General features: G+C 25.5%; 1 protein-coding gene across 1 annotated transcript; it reads right to left on the bottom strand.

The window, feature by feature from the left end:
* Positions 1-2305: 2305 nt before the first annotated feature.
* On the bottom strand, positions 2306-17892 carry LOC135925457 (CTP synthase 1-like). The gene is made up of 13 exons (XM_065460788.1): positions 17663-17892; positions 17450-17620; positions 17310-17410; positions 17152-17268; positions 17025-17105; positions 16897-16977; positions 16691-16848; positions 6788-6920; positions 6376-6464; positions 5799-5893; positions 5202-5584; positions 4585-4681; positions 2306-3413 (listed from the first exon to the last, which is right to left on the bottom strand). Exons 1-13 carry the CDS (start codon positions 17826-17828, stop codon positions 2827-2829), a joined length of 2259 nt encoding a protein of 752 aa, XP_065316860.1. The 5' UTR covers positions 17829-17892; the 3' UTR covers positions 2306-2826.
* Positions 17893-19402: the final 1510 nt, after the last annotated feature.

Raw genomic sequence — 19402 nt, 5'->3', positions numbered from 1 at the left:
TTTAATCTCTTTTTTTGGCTTTGTAAAAAATAATTTGATTTTAAAATTATATATTTTATTTTAACTATAATATTTTTTGCCGACCTGAATCTTTAATTAAGTCACGAAAAGGGAGATTTATTACATCCCATTTGAATGGTCTCAGACCTGACGGTTTAACCTGCACCCCATGGTCCAATGGGAAATCCCTAATTTGGGACGCAACCTGCGTCTCTTCCTTTTCCTCATCAATTAATTCAAACCCTCTTACTAGCGGGGAAAATAAAAAAATTAATAAATACTCAATACTAAATAACTTTATTTTTCAACCCATAGTCATTTCAACTAATGGCAATTTCTCACAATCAACATATTTCTTTTAAAAAAATTTAGCACGTAATTTTTAACATTACAAACGAAAAACGCGAATCAATTTTTCTTAAACAAAAGCTCCAATTAGAAAATTTTAAACACAATTATAACTGTTTTTTAGGAACATTTTTACTATAAGCTCTTTTTAGAGCCATCGATATTTTTAAAATATACATTCACTTTTAATATATATTCATTTTTTATTTTTATATTTTGTTTATATGTTTTAAAGATCATAAATGAATAATAATTAATTTGGACATTTAAAAAAAAAATTTGTAAAGAATGTTCAATTGAAGGAAATATTTTAATTGGATGAGATATATTTAAAATTAAACAACTATTTGAAGTAAGGAGTAGGATTAAAGGTTTGAAGGATATGGTTTAGTTATTTAAATATTTGAGAGATATGAGTTAGAGTCACGATAAATTATTTTTTAATATAATTTTAAGAAAAATATAAGAACATTTTTAAAAATACCATATCTATAATTATATTTTGCAACAAAATTTAAACATTTTTATTTTATTAGTGCTAAAAGGCCTAGAGCAATAATTTACCTCTTTTTTGGGGATTAAACAATTTGGTATTGGCAAGGAAATGAACCAAGAATAAATTCAAAAAAATAAGGAATTCGATTAATGAATTAATTTTTACTTATGTATACGTGAAATTTAAAAAATAATAATTAAGGCTCAAATGTGGACAGCAAAATTCTACAAAGATCATAAGGTTTCGACATCTCAAATTGAAGTTCTGATACTGTAATATTTATTTTAAAGAAGATACATCATTTTTTAAAAAATAATAGTTGTTTGATATATTTCTTGCCTTGCATAGAAAAAAAACTTTAATTTAAGTTTGGGTTTTTTTCCTTAAAAATTAATAATTGCATATAATTTCTTTCTTGCACATAGAAAAATAAGGTAATCAATAAAACATTTTGAATGTATGGTTTAATAAAATTTTGAAAACGATGATTTTTTTTCCAGTTCTAAATATCGTTTCTGATTTTAATAGCATAAATTTTGATAAGGATTTCAAGATTTTTTCTATATAAGTAGAGGTTTTAATATCATTATTTAATATATTCAGAGACCTGCAGAGGTTCCATATTTTAGAGAGATTTTTCCTGACCCGCGTTACATATGCTCAGCCCCTGCTAGGATTTTTTCAAAATATATTTTATTAATTTTTATAGCGAATAATGGCGATTTAAAATATACGGATCAGCTCGGCCCGATTATTTTATCAAACAAATATTTTGGGCCGGACCTGGGTATTTAAAATTTTTTTTAACCTGGCCCAGGTATATCTAAAAAAATTAAAATACGGGTAAGGGATTTTTTTAATACAACAATTGATTTATTTCAAAATAATGAGTAATTTACTTACTAATATTGTAATTTGTCTTTTATAATTCATAATTATGGTCAGCAAAGGGAGGGTTTTTAGCCGTTCGGGCGCGCGTGGTCGGGTTTTTTAAAATATTTTCAACTATGGGCCAGTGGTGGGTGGATTAAAAAATCTTTTTCAAGAAATGGGCGAGTGAATTTTTAATATTTTTTAAGCAAAATGAGCAGAATAGATTTCAATTTATAGTTTTATTTCATAATATTGCATATTATACATGTAAAAATATATTAAAATGAATAAAGAGCCAAACCAGCCATTAAAATAATTTTTAAACATTAGGCGAGCGGGTTAAACAGAATTTATAGATAAATGGGCGGGTTAAAAAATTCAAAACAACGAGTGGGCGGAATTTTTTGCTAAAATCCGCGCATTGTAGACCTTTAATTCATACTTTAATAAAACTAAATTCAAATTTTATTATGCAAATCAATTTTTTTTTTCATTGCTATAAAATAAAAACATTGAAAAAAACAAATTATAATTTAAAAATCATTTGTAAAAAATAATAATAATAGTAGTCATGATTTTGCGTGTTTAAATTTTACAATTTGAAAAAAAAATTAAAATAAAGTAATTTATATGTATGTTTATTGAGCAAAAAAATTTTTTTTCTCTAAATGAATTAAGTTATGTCTATAAATTTTTTCAAAAAAAGGTAAAATGTCTAGGTCATTGATAATGCTTTTAAAAAAATTATATTAGTAGTCTAAATTAACATCTATTACCCTTATTAAAATTTTTAAAATAGCAATACAAAATCATATTGAATATTTTTAGATGTATTGTCTGATTATATTAAGTTCTACAATTTATTATTTAAAACCTAAAATGGTCAATCAAAAGAAATCATAAATATAATATATAAGGTCATATACTATGTATATATAAATTTTGATAATCGAGCGTATTTAAAAAAATGAAAATAAGTATTCTCAGTTTTGGCAGGGTTTAAATCATTATTATCATAAATTAATATATTATTTTGTTCACAATGAATGTCATGCATCGCGTTAAATTAAACGAAGGGAAACAGTGCTTTAAAATATTGCCTTGTAACGTCAAATTCTACTTTTCATGGACATATAACCAGGATTAAATGGTATCTTTTCGGGACTAAACATGCGCTCTTTGGCTAAAACTATACGTGGGTGCAACATAAAATCATTGTTATTATCCATAATATTACTGGGAAAATTGAAGCTTCTTTTAAGATTATCAGTGGATGCCATGAGGTTGATATGAGGAGTGAGATCTAAGGGACACACGGATTGAGGTTTGTTTACGATTTTAAATTTTAGGTCATTGTTCTGTAAAGTTTCTTCTTTATATCCACACGCAATACTTAGTTTAGATATATCATTTGTCAAATCAATTTCACAATTTCTATTATTTTCGTTATTGTTATTGGTATTTAGTAAAGAGTATTCGTTTGATAATTGGGTAGATGTTTTGTCACTCTTATCAGAGATAAGAACTTCTTCATCCAATGATCGATATAACGGAGAAGGATTAGTTAGAGAAGAATTGAGAACAGAATTTAACTTGCCTATAGAAGCGAGTATAAAACCGTAATACACGGGGCTTGGTTTAAGTGGTCGGGTCTTATATTCGGGATGGAATTGTGTTCCGACAAAGAATGGGTGCCCTATAAAAAAATGAAAAGTGTTGTTAAATAACCAACTTTTAACCAAAAAATCATTTTTAGATTGAGCCTCGATTTAAAGATTGTGTTGAATTTTTTGGGATAAAAATTTAGTTAATAGGCCGTTCTGGAGTTTGCCAAAATTAGTTGATCTAACAACACTAATAATGAGGCAACTTAAAGGCGATGATCATAGTGGTAGTGACAAGTGTTTTTTAAATGCTCGATTTTAAAAAATGGCGAAACCAGCCTGAAAATTTTACTCACAGGATGCAGAAATGTTCGGACATCTATTCACGAGATCTCGAGTAATATTATTTTGGCTAAAATCTCACTTAAATATTAGTTATGTCGAGTTGTTAAACAACATTAGAAGTGTCTTGTTAGAATAATGTTATCATGATAATTTGTAAATCGATTCATATAATCATACAATATTGATTTTAAACTAATATCTGGTGTGGGAAATTTGGAGTATAAGAATACGGATTCATTATTTTCATTTATGGATTCATGGCAATATTTTGTATCAAGTAAAATTTTAAAAATATGATTTCATTGTGAAAAATTCATTGTAAACCCATTTGCTTTATATGTATTAGAAACCTGTAAAGTTGGAATTTTTAGCCCCAGCCCGCATTTTTCTCATGTTCAAGCCCAGTCCCGATTTTTATTTTTATGAACGGCCTAAATTTTTAAAACTTTGATCATTTTACGACAATTTAAAATAGTTTTAGCTATATTTTGCACCAAAGATTTTTAAAAGCAAATAGAAAAAAAATAAGAGGTGAATAAATGTCAAAATGATTTATCATAAATTTTCATAATTTAGTTTTAAAAAATACGGCCTGGTCTGGGTTTACAATTTTTAAGTCATAATTCGATCATTCACTGCATGTCTGATAATATATTTTCAAAAACATATTTTATTTTTGGTTTGTTTAATTCATTTTATAGACATTTGTTCTACTTCTTTTAAAAACATTTTTTTACCATAATTTTATCAAAAATTGGATGGGTTGATATTGGTGAAATACCGTGCAAAATCAAATATTGATATAATCGGATGGGCCTCTAAAAAACGGTATCAGTATACCTCTAATCGATAATAACTTATATGATCATTTATAAATAAGTTAATTTAGGGTTTTGAGAATTTAACATATCTGTTTACCCTCTAATTCGATTATTTCCATGCGTTCACCAGTTTCATCTTCTCCTATAAAATGCAGTCCGATCTTCTCAAAAATATGTCTGTATTCCGTATTAAACTGTGATCATGAAAAGTTTTAATAAAATATATTTGAAGAAATAAAATCGGCCATCCAATTTTTTTAAAAATATATAATAAATTATTTTTCCCCTGGGAATTTAAATATCTTTTTTAAATTTAGATTTTTCATCTAATTTCTATAATAGGGAATAGCGATGATTGTAAAATGAGTCATAAATAAACCTGAAACCAACGTTAAATGAATGAATGTAAATTATAGTGCCCACAAATTGAATGTTCCAACGCAGCGTTTTAAAACGCAAATAAAAAAACGTAAACACAGCTAAGTTTAAATTGAATCGTTAATAATTTTTTTAATATAAAACGTCTAAATTTAAAACAAAAAAAATGGTGTTCAATTTAAACGAATGCATTTAAAATGCATTATTTGTGTTTTGAAACGCGTTGAAACGTTCAATTTGTGTACACTATTAGTTTTTTAAAAAAAATTTATGTTAATTAAACCTAACTAATATAATTGAAAATGATTTTTTTAAAAAATACTAATGAATGTAAACTTCGTATCTATGCCTATGCCTTTCCTCGACACTCTCAACGTCCCCGTATAATTTTTTGACCACTGAAACATAATGGATCTTTTCCGATCCTAAACTGTTTTCTTTACAACTAAACGTATTTTTAAAAATAGTCGTGCGTACGCCCAATCTCATAGTTCCGCCTTTAAATCGCGGGTTGTACTCGGGCATTTCTTTGATGATGATTATAGGAGTCTTATCTTTATTTAAAGTTGGGGAATTTGTGGGATTAAATTTGTTATTATGATGTTCTTCGGCGTCGTTGGGAATGGGCGAATGTATGAATTCGGATGAATTCGCTCCTTCAAGGTTTAGGACATCTCGAGCTATCTCTACCAAAGCTAATTGCATGCCCAAGCAGATGCCTTGGATATAAGAAATAGTGGTTTCATTTTTTTGAAAAAATTATAGGTGTTTAAAAAAAATCGTCTATTAATAAAGAAAAATCATAATTTTGAAATATCCAAATATAGTAACTTGGAATCATGTAGAATTTAAAAACAACAAAATCTAAGATAGATGGTAGAAATGTTATAGAATAAAGCTAATAAACTTACGCCAATTATTTTATTTATTTACCTAAAAATGGTTTTTTATTGATACGGGCCCATCTGATAGCCAATATTTTACCTGTGATACCACGATCTCCAAATCCACCTGGGACGATTAATCCTCTTTAAAAAGATTGATTAAAATAATGATTAGCATTAAATTTATTAAAATGTTGTTTTTTTGTTAACAACATGCTAATATTTAACTATTTGGTATTGTTATCTACATTACACTTTTCTTATCGATTCGCACTTAAATAAGTCAGCTCTTGGCTAAGTCGTTTTGGAGTAAGCTAGAGTGGATTGATCTATATAAATATTTATTGTTATATACATTTCATCTTTCTTAATTAACGGATACTTCAAAATATTTCTAGGGTTGATAAATTGATCCCTTTTAGCCTATTCCAAAACGACTCAGCCGAGTTTCCACTGACTCATCACCTAAGTGTGAATCGATACTTTTATTAGGTGAATATTCTCCTAGCAAATTAAATCAATTATAAAATTGTTTACTTAAATCAACTCTAAAGTGATAAAAAAAAATATGGAAGCTTCATTTTGATTTTAAAAATTCCTAACAGATCTAAATCCTCAATTATTACTGGCTATCTTTTAGGACACTCCAAGCCTTGTTATATTCTTCAAGATTTTCCAGTTTAAATTCATCTTCCAATTTTATGGATTCTATAAACTTCGAATATTTTTTTTTATAAAGTAAAAATTTGTAAATATTTAGATTGTAGGTAATCATTTCGGTTCCTTATTTTCCTAAATGATCAATAACGCGTGCACAACGCGAAAATAAAAATAATCATATAAGGCCAACTAATCTAAAATACTACATTTTTATTGGATCCCCTAAATCTTGATGTGGACTACGGTTAATCTATGAGATGTTTAGATCAATTGACTGTGAACCAAAATAAATGTCTTACTTAAAAAATTAATGAAGCTATAGATTAATATAAAATCTTAAAAATTTTAAGAATTTCCTATGAATGCAAAAAAATTTACTTTTATTTTAATTTTATGATTTGCTGTGATAGAAGCATGTTGTAGTGCTTTGACAACTGACGTGTAAGAATCTTCAAACTGTGTATATTTACCCACAAGAGCTATCACTACCTCTTCTTTGACACTATCAAATCTAAACAAAACAAATATAATAAATATGCCTACATCTTCTATATTAATGTTTGTGTAGCATAGAATGCATTTATTTCAATCAATAATAATTTGAATAATGATAAATTCATCTTAAAACCCCAGAGTTGTTAAAGTAACGCGCTACGCTATCTTTTTTGGTAGCTATAGCTAATAGCGAGCTACTTTTTTCCGATTATTTATTTTTTTTATCGCGCTACTTAGCTACTTTTTAAAAATAAATGAATGTTACTATAAACATGAAAATTTAAATATAATAACATAATTAATTATAATTTATTGTTTAATTTTGAAATTTTTATTTTCAATTTGTATTATAAATCTAAATCATCTGGTGTAAATTATTTAAAATGTCATGGCAAATGGATATCCAAATCGATGTGAGTCAGAGAATTATTATTAATTAAATGGAAGGTACCTGGAAGAAAATGTTCTTGATAACAATAATACAAATTTTCCATTTCCAAAATTTGAAAATATTTTCAAATTAATGTAAAACAAAAGGTGGTTACAAATTTATTTGCAAACTGTAAAAAAAATATATCCTCAAATAAATCTAGTAGCTATAACCTCAAAAAAAAACCTAAAGGTATCATTTTTAAATTCTAATACTATTTTATTTTGTAAGAATGTTCATGCCAACAGTTTTAAATAGATAGAAAAACATCCTAATAATTCTGGTATAGGGGAGACTACATTCAAAAATACCAATTCAATTTGAGCTAAAATAATTAATAATATTGCATATACCAATATTTGTCAGAAACTAGCTGATAAAGTTATTGTCGATTTTATAAGATACAGTTCAACCAATGTCATTGGTTGATAATCCATCATTTACCATGATGATTAAAACTCTAACCTATGGTACAACAATTCTTTTGTCGTTGAATACTAATGATTGAGATAACAAACAAAGATACTGTTAGAACCAAAACGAATATTTTTGAAATAAAGGATACTAATATAATAGAAAATCCCCTAGATGCGTTTTTAACTTTAAAAATACAAATGAGTATTTTTGATAATTTTTCTTATATTAAAAATATGTATATAAAATTAAATACTGCCTTGGGCTCAAGTGTAGTGTTGAGAGATATTTAGTAAGGAGAAACTTAATTTTCTGGTCGTCACTCTAGACTTGGGGATGATAGTATAGAATATAAAATGCAAAAAAAATAAATAAAAAATGAATATTACCATAGTTATTTTTATTATATAAATTATAATTTTACATAAAATTTTATAATCAAACTTACTATATTTAAATATTTATAAATGAACTATGCAATTACATTATAAGCAAAAAATAAAACAAATTTCTTTCAATTTTTTTTAAATAAAAATTATCCTAAAAAGAGGCTAAAGCTACTTTAAAAAAAATATTAGCAGTGGTGCGTTACTTTTTTTGATGGGTAGCGCTAGCGGTTGCGCGCTACTTTTAAAAGTAGGTTGTAACAACTATGTAAAAAAACAATATAATATAACGGCGTCATTAACTTTCAGTTATTGTAATTCTAAGGTTTGGCAAACTACTCAGTAGGAGTTTTGAACAAATTTTGCCCAAAATTCCAAATTTGTAAGTAAATCTTTTAAATTTTGTAAATTTTTTATAAAAATTTTCTTAAATTTTTTATCCTAAAAATTCAGGGCCCTTTGGTTTATTCTCATCGGATCTAAAATACCGATAATAAATAAAATCTTGGGGAAAAAAAATTTATATCCTTGGCTTCTAACCCACGATATTTGCTATCAAAATTATAAGATGTCATGAATATTTTTTAAATATTGTATAGATATTCGGTAGGAAAGGTAAAACAAAATAAATCCATCAAATGTTTATAGATTATATTGAAAAAATAAATATATAATTATAAAAATGAAAAGATTGTAATAATAAAAAATTATTTACAAATAAATTAAATATACGATTATTTAACAGATAAGTTAATTAGATATCGAATTTTTAGAAATTTCTATAGAGAATAATATTTATAAAAGAAATAATGAGAACAATTTTATAGGAAAAAAAACAAGAAAACAATCAGCGTAGATCCATATATAAAAATCTTTTTAAAAATAAAGCACAAGAAACTAAATGTCCTCACTGAATTGTCGTCTTAATATACGTGAAAAATTATTTAGCAATGAGTAATGCATTGCAAAGAAATTATGAATAATATAATCTTTAACAATTGGGGTTCAGATTGCTCCACAAGGTTCCTTTTTTAAAATGTAGTCGGCTAAATTTAGATTAGAGGTCTGCGGGAAAATTTTTAATCTCAACCTTGTCCCAGTAGCCCCTACAACAAAAGGGAGGGGAAGGGGAGGCACGAAATTAATATTTTTCAAAATTTGAAAGAGATACTTTTTTTTAAATATTGTTAGAGGTCTGCATTGAGCGGGGTTTCAGCCGACCTGCCCATCTAAAAAAATTTTCGAGAATGGGCAGGCGGGTGGGCGGATTAAAAAAATTGAAGCTATGGGCGGGCTGGGCGAGCGGGTTAAGAAATTTAAACAATGGGCGGGCGGGTTAAGGAAATTTAGAATTTTTGTTCAAAAACAAACTAAAAAAAATAATTGTTTAAATGATCTATAACAATATTTCTTTTTTTATTGTATGAATCGTTTTTTTTAAGTGAAGAACATATACTTAACTATATTATGTAATACACACAACAATAAAACTTTTTTCTTATTCTTAGAATAAATAAACATTTTTGTCTATTAAAAATTTCCTTTTATGGGAATATAATAAAAATTTTCTAGTGCCTTTTCCGAACGCGGTATTAGCATTGCTGGAAGATTTTTAGAACAAAGAAGAACGTGTTTGAATCCAGAAAATGTCGATTCATTATTATTTTTGCATTATAATTACATAAAATATTAATTTTACATTTATATTTTTTTCATAAATATTCAATTTGATCAAATAAATTGTCCATAATTTACATTGATTATTTTTATACTTATATTAATTTCATAAATTATAAAATTTTTGTAGAGGTGTAATTCTGAAATATTTTTATTAGATATTTAAAAAATGAAAGAATGACCATAATTAAATTTTATATAAGCGGGCTTGGGTTAAAAATTTTTTATAAATAATGGGTGGGCGGGTAAAAATTTTTAGACTAATGGGCGGACGGGCAAGGAGTTTTAGATAAATGGGTGGGCTGGGTGGGCAGGTTATTTTTAATTGAATGGGCGGGTTTTTCTCTATATTGTACCACCATGATAATGGGGAGTGGGTGGTACTTAAAAATTTTTTTTAATTTTAATTTATTGTGAAGGATATGAGTTAAATGTCAATTTGGTGCAGGGTATTCTCTATCATGTCTGCCATAAATTATTTTCATGGACTGGACATTGCAGATCTCTAATTTAAATTGAGTTTAGAAACCAAATGAAGTTATTTTGTCACTTAGCTTAGGCTTAGCCAAAAAAATCGGTTAAGGCTTAGTTTTAGCCAAAATAAATGTGCTTAAATAGGCTTAGGCTTATTCTTAGCCAAGAAAAATGCACTTAGCCTTAGCTAAAAAAATCGACCAGGCTAAATCGATTACCCACCTATACATCTATCCAAGCCAAAAATTTTAACCATAGTTTCACTATCAACCAGGGTTTTACAAAAATCTTCAAATAAAAATTTGAAGATTTTTTTCGCCCAAAATTTTGAGGAAAAAATCTTTGAAGATCAATTTTTTGCGAAGATTTTTTCGCTAAAAAAAATTTTGAGCTTGCTCAAAGAAGATTTTTGAGTAAAATAAAAAATATTTTTTGTAAAAAAATCTTCTATAATTTTGAGAAAATATTTTGAGAATTTTATAATAAAATAAAATCTTTTGTAAGGAAATCTTTATTAAAATATTTTTGAAATTTTGATCTTAAAATTTTTTGGTAAATTCTTTGAAAATAAAATTTTTGATATATATTTTTTTTTATTTTATTATGTTAATGAAAATATTTTTTTTGAATAGGTTGTAAATGTGAGAATTGGTCATAATACGACTGCATTTTTTTTAATATTTGGAATAAGTAATAATGATTATTTTAAAAATGTAATGTCATAATTTTAATGTTTTATATTTAATGTAAACTATAAAAGTGACAATTGTCATAATACTCATCTCAGAACCTTTAAAAATAATTATAATTAAAAAAGGCTAGTTGAGCATGTTTTGAGATGGTTTCAGTGATTGTAAAGCATATAAAGGTGACAATTGTCATAATATTTATTTCACATATGTTTTAATTGGAAATAGAGAAAAATGATTATTTCAAACATGAATTAATATAATGTGTAAACTATAAAAGTGACAATTGTCATAATATTCATAACAGAACCTATAAAAATAATTTTATTTTTAGGTATTAAATAGGCGAGAAAAAATTTTTTGAGCATGTTTCGAGATGGTTTTAATGATTGTAAAAATTGTCACAATGTTATTTTTGAACTTTTTTAAAGCAAGTAGATAAAAATTAATTAAATATAAAATTAAATGTGGATGTACCATAGAGCAGTGACAATTGTCATAATCGTTATTTTTGAACTTTTTTGAATTTTTTTGAAGCAACAGAGTAAAATAATAAATTGTAAACATGTTAAATTGAAATTTAAATGTGGATGTACCATAGAAAAGTGACAATTGTCATAATCGTTATTTTTAATCTTTTTTGAATTTTTTTGAAGCAAAAGGGTAAAATTATATATTGTAAACATGTTAAATAAAAATTTCAGTGAAGATGTACCATAGAAATGTGACAATTATCATAATTGTTATCTTTGAACTTTTTTTATAAGCAAATAGGTAAAAATATATATTGTAAACCTGTTAAATTAAAATTTCAGTGAATATGTACCATAGAAAAGTGACAATTGTCATAATCGTTATTTTTAATCTTTTTTGATTTTTTTTGAAGAAACTATATATTGTAAACTTATTAAATTAAAATTTCACTGAAGATCTACCATAGAAAAGTAAAATTGTCTTAATCGTCATTTTTAATCTTTTTTAATTTTTTTTGAACTTACAGGGTAAAATAATAAATTGTAAACTTGTTAAATTTAAATGTGGATGTACCATAGATAAGTGACAATTGTCATAATGGCCATTTTTAATCTTTTTGGAATTTTTTTGAAGCAAAAGGGTAAAATAATAAATTATAAACATGTAAAATTAAAATTTAAATGAGGATGTACTATAGAAATGTGACAATTGTCATAAACGTTTATTTTAATCTTTTTTGAATTTTTTTTAAGCAAAAGGGTAAAATTATATATTGTAAACATGTTAAATTAAAATTTCAGTGGAGATCTACCATAGAAAAGTGACAATTGTCATAATCGTTATTTTTAATCTTTTTTGAATTATTTTGAAGCAAAAATATAAAATTATATATTGTAAACATGTTAAATTAAAATTTAAATGAGGATGTACCATAGAAAAATGACAATTGTCATAATCATTATGATCATTTTAGAATTTATTTGCTGAAACTAGCAGGTTTTTAGCTGAAGCCCGTCCCTGGGCGGCCTAGCTTAATAATTTTAAAAAGTGCGAGCGAATCGGTTACAAAATTTTAACAATTAGCGGGCTAAAAAATTTTAACTTTAGTTTATTATTTAAAATCTATTAGGTAAACATTAAAAAGAATCTATGAATATAATTCCCAGGAAATAAAATTCCCATTTTTTAAGATATTAAAAATTACAAAATTAGTAAAATAGTCACTATCTCCAGGTCTCTTAAATCTTTCTACATCTACATGTTGGTACCAATTAACATTATATTGTTTATTATATATAATCTTTTAGATTTTTCCTCACAGGAAGAACCATCTTATTCTCAAAATATTTCAAATTCAGTTTTATTTGGTATAACAAATAATTCTTAACCCAATCAAATAAATTTTTCTACAATAAACTCTGATACCTATCATAAACCACAAAAGAAATATAGCAATTGGAGTCAGGAAAAAATATAAATAGCCATAAACAGAATAAGAGGCCATCCGTCAAACTCCCTCCTTCAAGGGGGAAAACGTATCGGTTTTGGGTACCATTACAGCAATGAAAATTAAAAAAAAATTTGAATTCAATTTTATAAAAAAAAATTATATAATACTTTTTTTCAATCTGGTGCCGCCTCGCTGGCACCAGCAAATTTCATTTTTTTGAGATTTTTATTTTCTTTAATTCATAAGGCAAAACATTAAATAAAAATAAATAAAGGAGGGAGAGAGAGAGACAATGGGAAAAACGAAAAGAAAAGAAAATGCATTTTTTATATCTTCATTTAACATTTGATTTTTTATAAATATAAATAAAAAAAACATTAAATAAATGTATCCCATCCAAATTTATAAATGGGGGTTTTATTTGGCCTCAATAAAACAATTATTTTATTCATTTTTTTTATTTTATATAACATTAATTCCTGATTTTTTATTTCAAAATATAATAAACAAGTGAAAATAAAAATAAAAGGAAAAAACAAGAAAGTTAAAATTAAAAATTACAAAATTTTTTTTTTATATATAATGCAAAATAAAAAAAATCTCAAAGATATTACTAAAGGAGCATTTTTTAATCGATTCTTCTGATATTATCCTATTAGGTACATCAGTCCTTTTCCCATTATACAAATTCACAATGAAATTACAAAAAAGTAATATTGTAATAGGTGATTTTTTTGCTTCATGGCTAGAATGCAAAATGGAGCTGGAGGAAATGGATAATAATTTATCTAAAAGTATGTTGGAATGTTTAAACATTATAGAAAGCTATCTTTTTCAAAATGACGCATTTCGTAGTGCGATATATATGGATCCTAGATTCCATTATGAAAATGGAAAATATCCTTTGGAAGAAGATAAAATATTGGCCAGGGTAAATTAATAAATTTATAATATACATCTTTTTATTTTAGGAACATATATTTGCAACTTGGAAACAATTGCAAGCTATTGACCCTCATGAAGAAAATACAACTCTAGTTATGCCTTCCACTAGTGATTATAAAAAAACAAAACTTGACCTTTACATTGAGCGTGATTGCAAGAAGGGACCTATATTTTATGAATTATGTAATAGCGATATCAAGCTAAAAATAAAATCGTTATTATACAACAAAAGATTGCCATCCTCACAAGATATTTTGCAATATTGGGTTTCAAGAAAACACCAAGATGCAGAATTATTTAAATTATCTCAAATAATTCTTGCTGCTCCTTGCACCCAGGTCTCAGTTGAGAGAGCATTTAGTGCATTGGCACTAACTGTAACCTCTCTAAGGACAAGATTAGACAAAGATATACTTGATGATATTTTAATTATAAAGCTTAATCGTACATTGTTAAATAATTATTTATATAACCTATTTCATTATAAAGTTATTGTTTACATTGAAATTTTAATAAATAAAAATTCATATATATAACTGATTTAGATTTTTTGTATGAATAGTATAATCAGAGGGGGGCGTATTTTACTAGATATATCCAAATAGTAGTTTCTAAGATCTAAAATTGATTTAAAAGATTAAAGAAAAAATATTTTTAAATTTGTTGATCCCAAAAATATCATGTTTATATTGATGCATCTTTCTAGTTCAACTCCGTTCCGGTTGGCTCTAAAAATTTAACATATATGATACTATTATCATCTGCCCAGAGGTTTAAGTGTTTCCCAACAAGATCATATTAACCTAATTTAAAAATAATGGATATGACTATGAGTAATGTGATAATTTCAAAATATATATATTAAAATAATTTTAAAAGGGAGTTGAGAATTAGATATGTCACTTATCTATGGTACATATTCACTGAAATTTTAATTTAACATGTGTACAATTTATTATTTTACCCTTTAAGTTCAAAAAAATTAAATAAAAAATTAAAAATGATAATTGTCACTTTTCTATGGTAGATCTCCACTGAAATTTTAATTTAACATGTTTACAATATATAATTTTACCCTTTTGCTTAAAAAAAATTCAAAAAAGATTAAAATAAACGTTTATGACAATTGTCACATTTCTATAGTACATCCACATTTAAATTTAACAAGTTTACAATTTATTATTTTACCATGTAAGTTCAAAAAAATTTAAAAGGGATTAAAAATGACAATTAAGACAATTTTCACTTTTCTATGGTAGATCTTCAGTGAAATTTTAATTTAATAAGTTTACAATATATAGTTTCTTCAAAAAAAATCAAAAAAGATTAAAAATAACGATTATGACAATTGTCACTTTTCTATGGTACATATTCACTGAAATTTTAATTTAACAGGTTTACAATATATATTTTTACCTATTTGCTTTAAAAAAATTCAAAAAAGTTCAAAAATAACAATTATGATAATTGTCACATTTCTATGGTACATCTTCACTGAAATTTTTATTTAACATGTTTACAATATATAATTTTACCCTTTTGCTTCAAAAAAAATCAAAAAAGATTAAAAATAACGATTATGACAATTGTCACTTTTCTATGGTACATCCACATTTAAATTTCAATTTAACATGTTTACAATTTATTATTTTACTCTGTTGCTTCAAAAAAATTCAAAAAAGTTCAAAAATAACGATTATGACAATTGTCACTGCTCTATGGTACATCCACATTTAATTTTATATTTAATAAATTTTTATCTACTTGCTTTAAAAAAGTTCAAAAATAACGATTGTGACAATTTTTACAATCATTAAAACCATCTCGAAACATGCTCAAAAAATTTTTTCTCGCCTATTTAATACCTAAAAATAAAATTATTTTTATAGGTTCTGTTATGAATATTATGACAATTGTCACTTTTATAGTTTACACATTATATTAATTCATGTTGAAATAATCATTTTTCTCTATTTCCAATTAAAACATATGTGAAATAAGTATTATGACAATTGTCACCTTTATATGCTTTACAATCACTGAAACCATCTCAAAACATGCTCAACTAGCCTTTTTTAATTATAATTATTTTTAAAGGTTCTGAGATGAGTATTATGACAATTGTCACTTTTATAGTTTACATTAAATATAAAACATTAAAATTATGACATTACATTTTTAAAATAATCATTATTACTTATTCCAAATATTAAAAAAAATGCAGTCGGTATTATGACCAATTCTCACATTCACAACCTATTCAAAAAAAATATTTTCATTAACATAATAAAATAAAAAAAAATATATATCAAAAATTTTATTTTTAAAGAATTTACCAAAAAATTTTAAGATCAAAATTTCAAAAATATTTTAATAAAGATTTCCTTACAAAAGATTTTATTTTATTATAAAATTCTCAAAATATTTTCTCAAAATTATAGAAGATTTTTTTACAAAAAATATTTTTTATTTTGCTCAAAAATCTTCTTTGAGCAAGCTCAAAATTTTTTTTAGCGAAAAAATCTTCGCATTTTTTGATCTTCAAAAGAGCAACGATCTGTGAAGATTTTTGAATTTTGAGCAAATGTTAAACCCTGCTATCAACACCGATAGGAAGTACCTACGAGCTTTTCCCATATGAAAGTTTGCATACCGAAAAATTCATTCACATAAGTAAGCATTCTTTTAGCAGGACTGCTGAACTAATATATGCCCTGGGCCACCAAAAGTTTTTGCATGACCCTAAACAGTAACACTATTGTCTGCATTTTTTAAAAAAAAATACAATGTTACTTTGTGATATGCGCAATATTAAATCTTCTAAATTTTATGTTTTATAAATCAAACTTTTCTGCTATAGATTTCCACTTTGAAAAATATTTGGTGTTCAAATTAGATAATGAGGAAGACATAGAGAGTTTATTAAATAATTGTTTGATAAAATTTTGTTCATGAATTATCACTGGCACTTGATATATATTTGATATGTCTGGAAGAGCAAACACCTTATATACAAAATAAATTAACTCATTAAATATCAATATAAAAATTACTTGATCTGAGCTAACATGGCAAAAATGTGCAATTTTGTCAATAACTGAGGGCATTAATTTATCAATGCACCTTGCCACAATCTAATAATAAAAGTTTTATAAAATCATATTTATTAAATAATTTTTACAAAATCTGGAGTCAATCCTAAACCTCTTAGATCTCTTATACTTGCTTGTGTGGGTTTTGTTTTTTGTTCACCACTAGATAACTTTATTAGATTAAATTATATATAAAAATAAGTAATTTAAATATACTTGAGGTACAAGACTAACATGAACAACACAAAAATTATCTTTTCCAACTTTAAATTGAAATTGTCTAAAAGCTTCAACAAATGGCATGCTTTCAATATCACCAATAGTGCCTCCTAACTAATAATTATATTTTTTGCAAATTATAAATTATAATTTACCTCTATAATGCAAATTTCAGGCTCAGTTTCACTATCATCTACAGGAATTTTTGATACTTTTTCAATCCACATTTGTATTGCATTTGTTATGTGAGGAACAACTATTCAATATTTAATTTATTTCTTTTTAAATAAAAAACCTTGCACTGTTTTGCCTAAATAATTTCCTTTACGCTCATTTGTTATAACATCCAGATATATCTTACCTGTAGTTATATTATTATCACTAGTTAATGTTATATCCAAAAATCTCTCATAATTTCCCAAGTCTAAATCGACCTCTCCTCCATCATTTAATACAAATACCTCTCCTATATATAAACTATTTCAAAAAATTTTAAAATGTAAATAACCATGCTCATATGGTGAGAATGTACCAGCATCAATATTTATATAAGGATCTATTTTGATAGATGTTATTTTTATACCATAGCATCTTAATAGAGTTCCAATACTACTAGCTACAACTCCCTTTCCTATCCCACTAATAACACCTCCAGTAACCAATATATATTTCATAAGATATGATATTTCCAAAATTTCCTAAGTTTTACGAAAACTTATTTCGATTTGAGATCTTAAAAAGAATGAATGCACGCCAAATTATTATGAAATTGGGAAAAAATATTTAATGACATTAATCGTCTAGTCCTATTCCGAGTATAATATTGTATAAATAATATATATATATATCTATAATTATTTATAAAATTATATATTCAATATGATAAATTATTAATTTTTGAAATTCGATGTTATATGACATATTATATATAATATGAAATCATTCAATATTTTAAATGTTAGGAAAGTTTATTTAGGTTAAAAAAATTATTAAGACAGATATGGGAATAAAAAAATCTGTTCTTATTATAATAATAATCCAATAATATATAAATATTGAAAATTCACATAATATTTTATTGTATAATATATTTCTACAACATCATATATCCATAGATAAAACATCCATAAACACAATTTGACGGAAACAATAATAATTATATGGATAATTCTAAAAACTAAATGAGGATTAGGTAACTAACTTTCACCCGATATTGTTTCATACAATCAATGAAATGTGAATAGCATTTAGATAAAATACCCAATGATATATAATATGTCATTGAAAATATCTTACAATGGCGCCTGCTACAGCCGGTGATATTGATTGCATCTGAGTTCAATATATGTTTACTTTTAATAAATTATCAATCTAGGTTGATATTAAAGTCTTTGGATAAGAATGAAAAGGAATTATATCGAAATTTAATTAATCATTTTCGTAGTTCAAATAAAACCCCCAAAAGGTTTAAGGATAATTTCTCTGTTCTATAAAGCCCTGTATTATTTTACATGTGTGCCAGTAATACTTTCTAGCTTAAGTATGCTTTGCCAGTGAAAAGGGTGATTCAATTTTAATGCATTTATATAATGATTTGCAGGATTGTAAATATGAGCAATATCAAAATTCTCATCCTATCATCATGTATATAGTAGTATACTGACTGCAGGGATACATGGTATTTCCCAATCTAATTATTGGCTTTAAGCACCTGAGTGCTGATATAATTTCCTAATTTTATAATAAATTCGGAATTTTTTGGATATCATTAACATATATTAAATTATAGAAAACCAGGGCTTTCAAAACTGCCAATTTTTGCTAGATTTAGGTTCCCGATTAAAATCGTGAACATGGCTCGATTCAGGTGAATGAACATAAGTCAAACCGCTACAATATTTTATAATTTATTTAATTTTAAAAACTAAATAAAAACTTTTTTAAAGAGCAAATAATATTTTATTCAAACCTTACTAAAGCAAAATACATTATATCATAATTATTCATATAAGTAATAAATAAATATTAAAAAACAGCATATTTATATCTATATTAAAATTACATTTAAAAAAATTAAAATACGTCTAAAAAAACATAAGTAAACAATTTTTAAAAAAAGATTTAAAAAAAAATAGGGGGGTGGGGGCAAAAAAGGAATCTCATTGAGATAAGGAAAAATTCAACGTTTTGAAAAGGGATTCTATATGAAAATGACCTAAGAAAAATATATTAGCAAGCTCGATGGCGT

This window comes from Gordionus sp. m RMFG-2023, chromosome 2, assembly GCF_954871325.1.
Source record: "Gordionus sp. m RMFG-2023 chromosome 2, tfGorSpeb1-WG-v2, whole genome shotgun sequence".
Lineage (NCBI taxonomy): Eukaryota > Metazoa > Nematomorpha > Gordioida > Chordodea > Parachordodidae > Gordionus > Gordionus sp. m RMFG-2023.
This window is presented reverse-complemented; position numbering and strand designations above follow the sequence as displayed.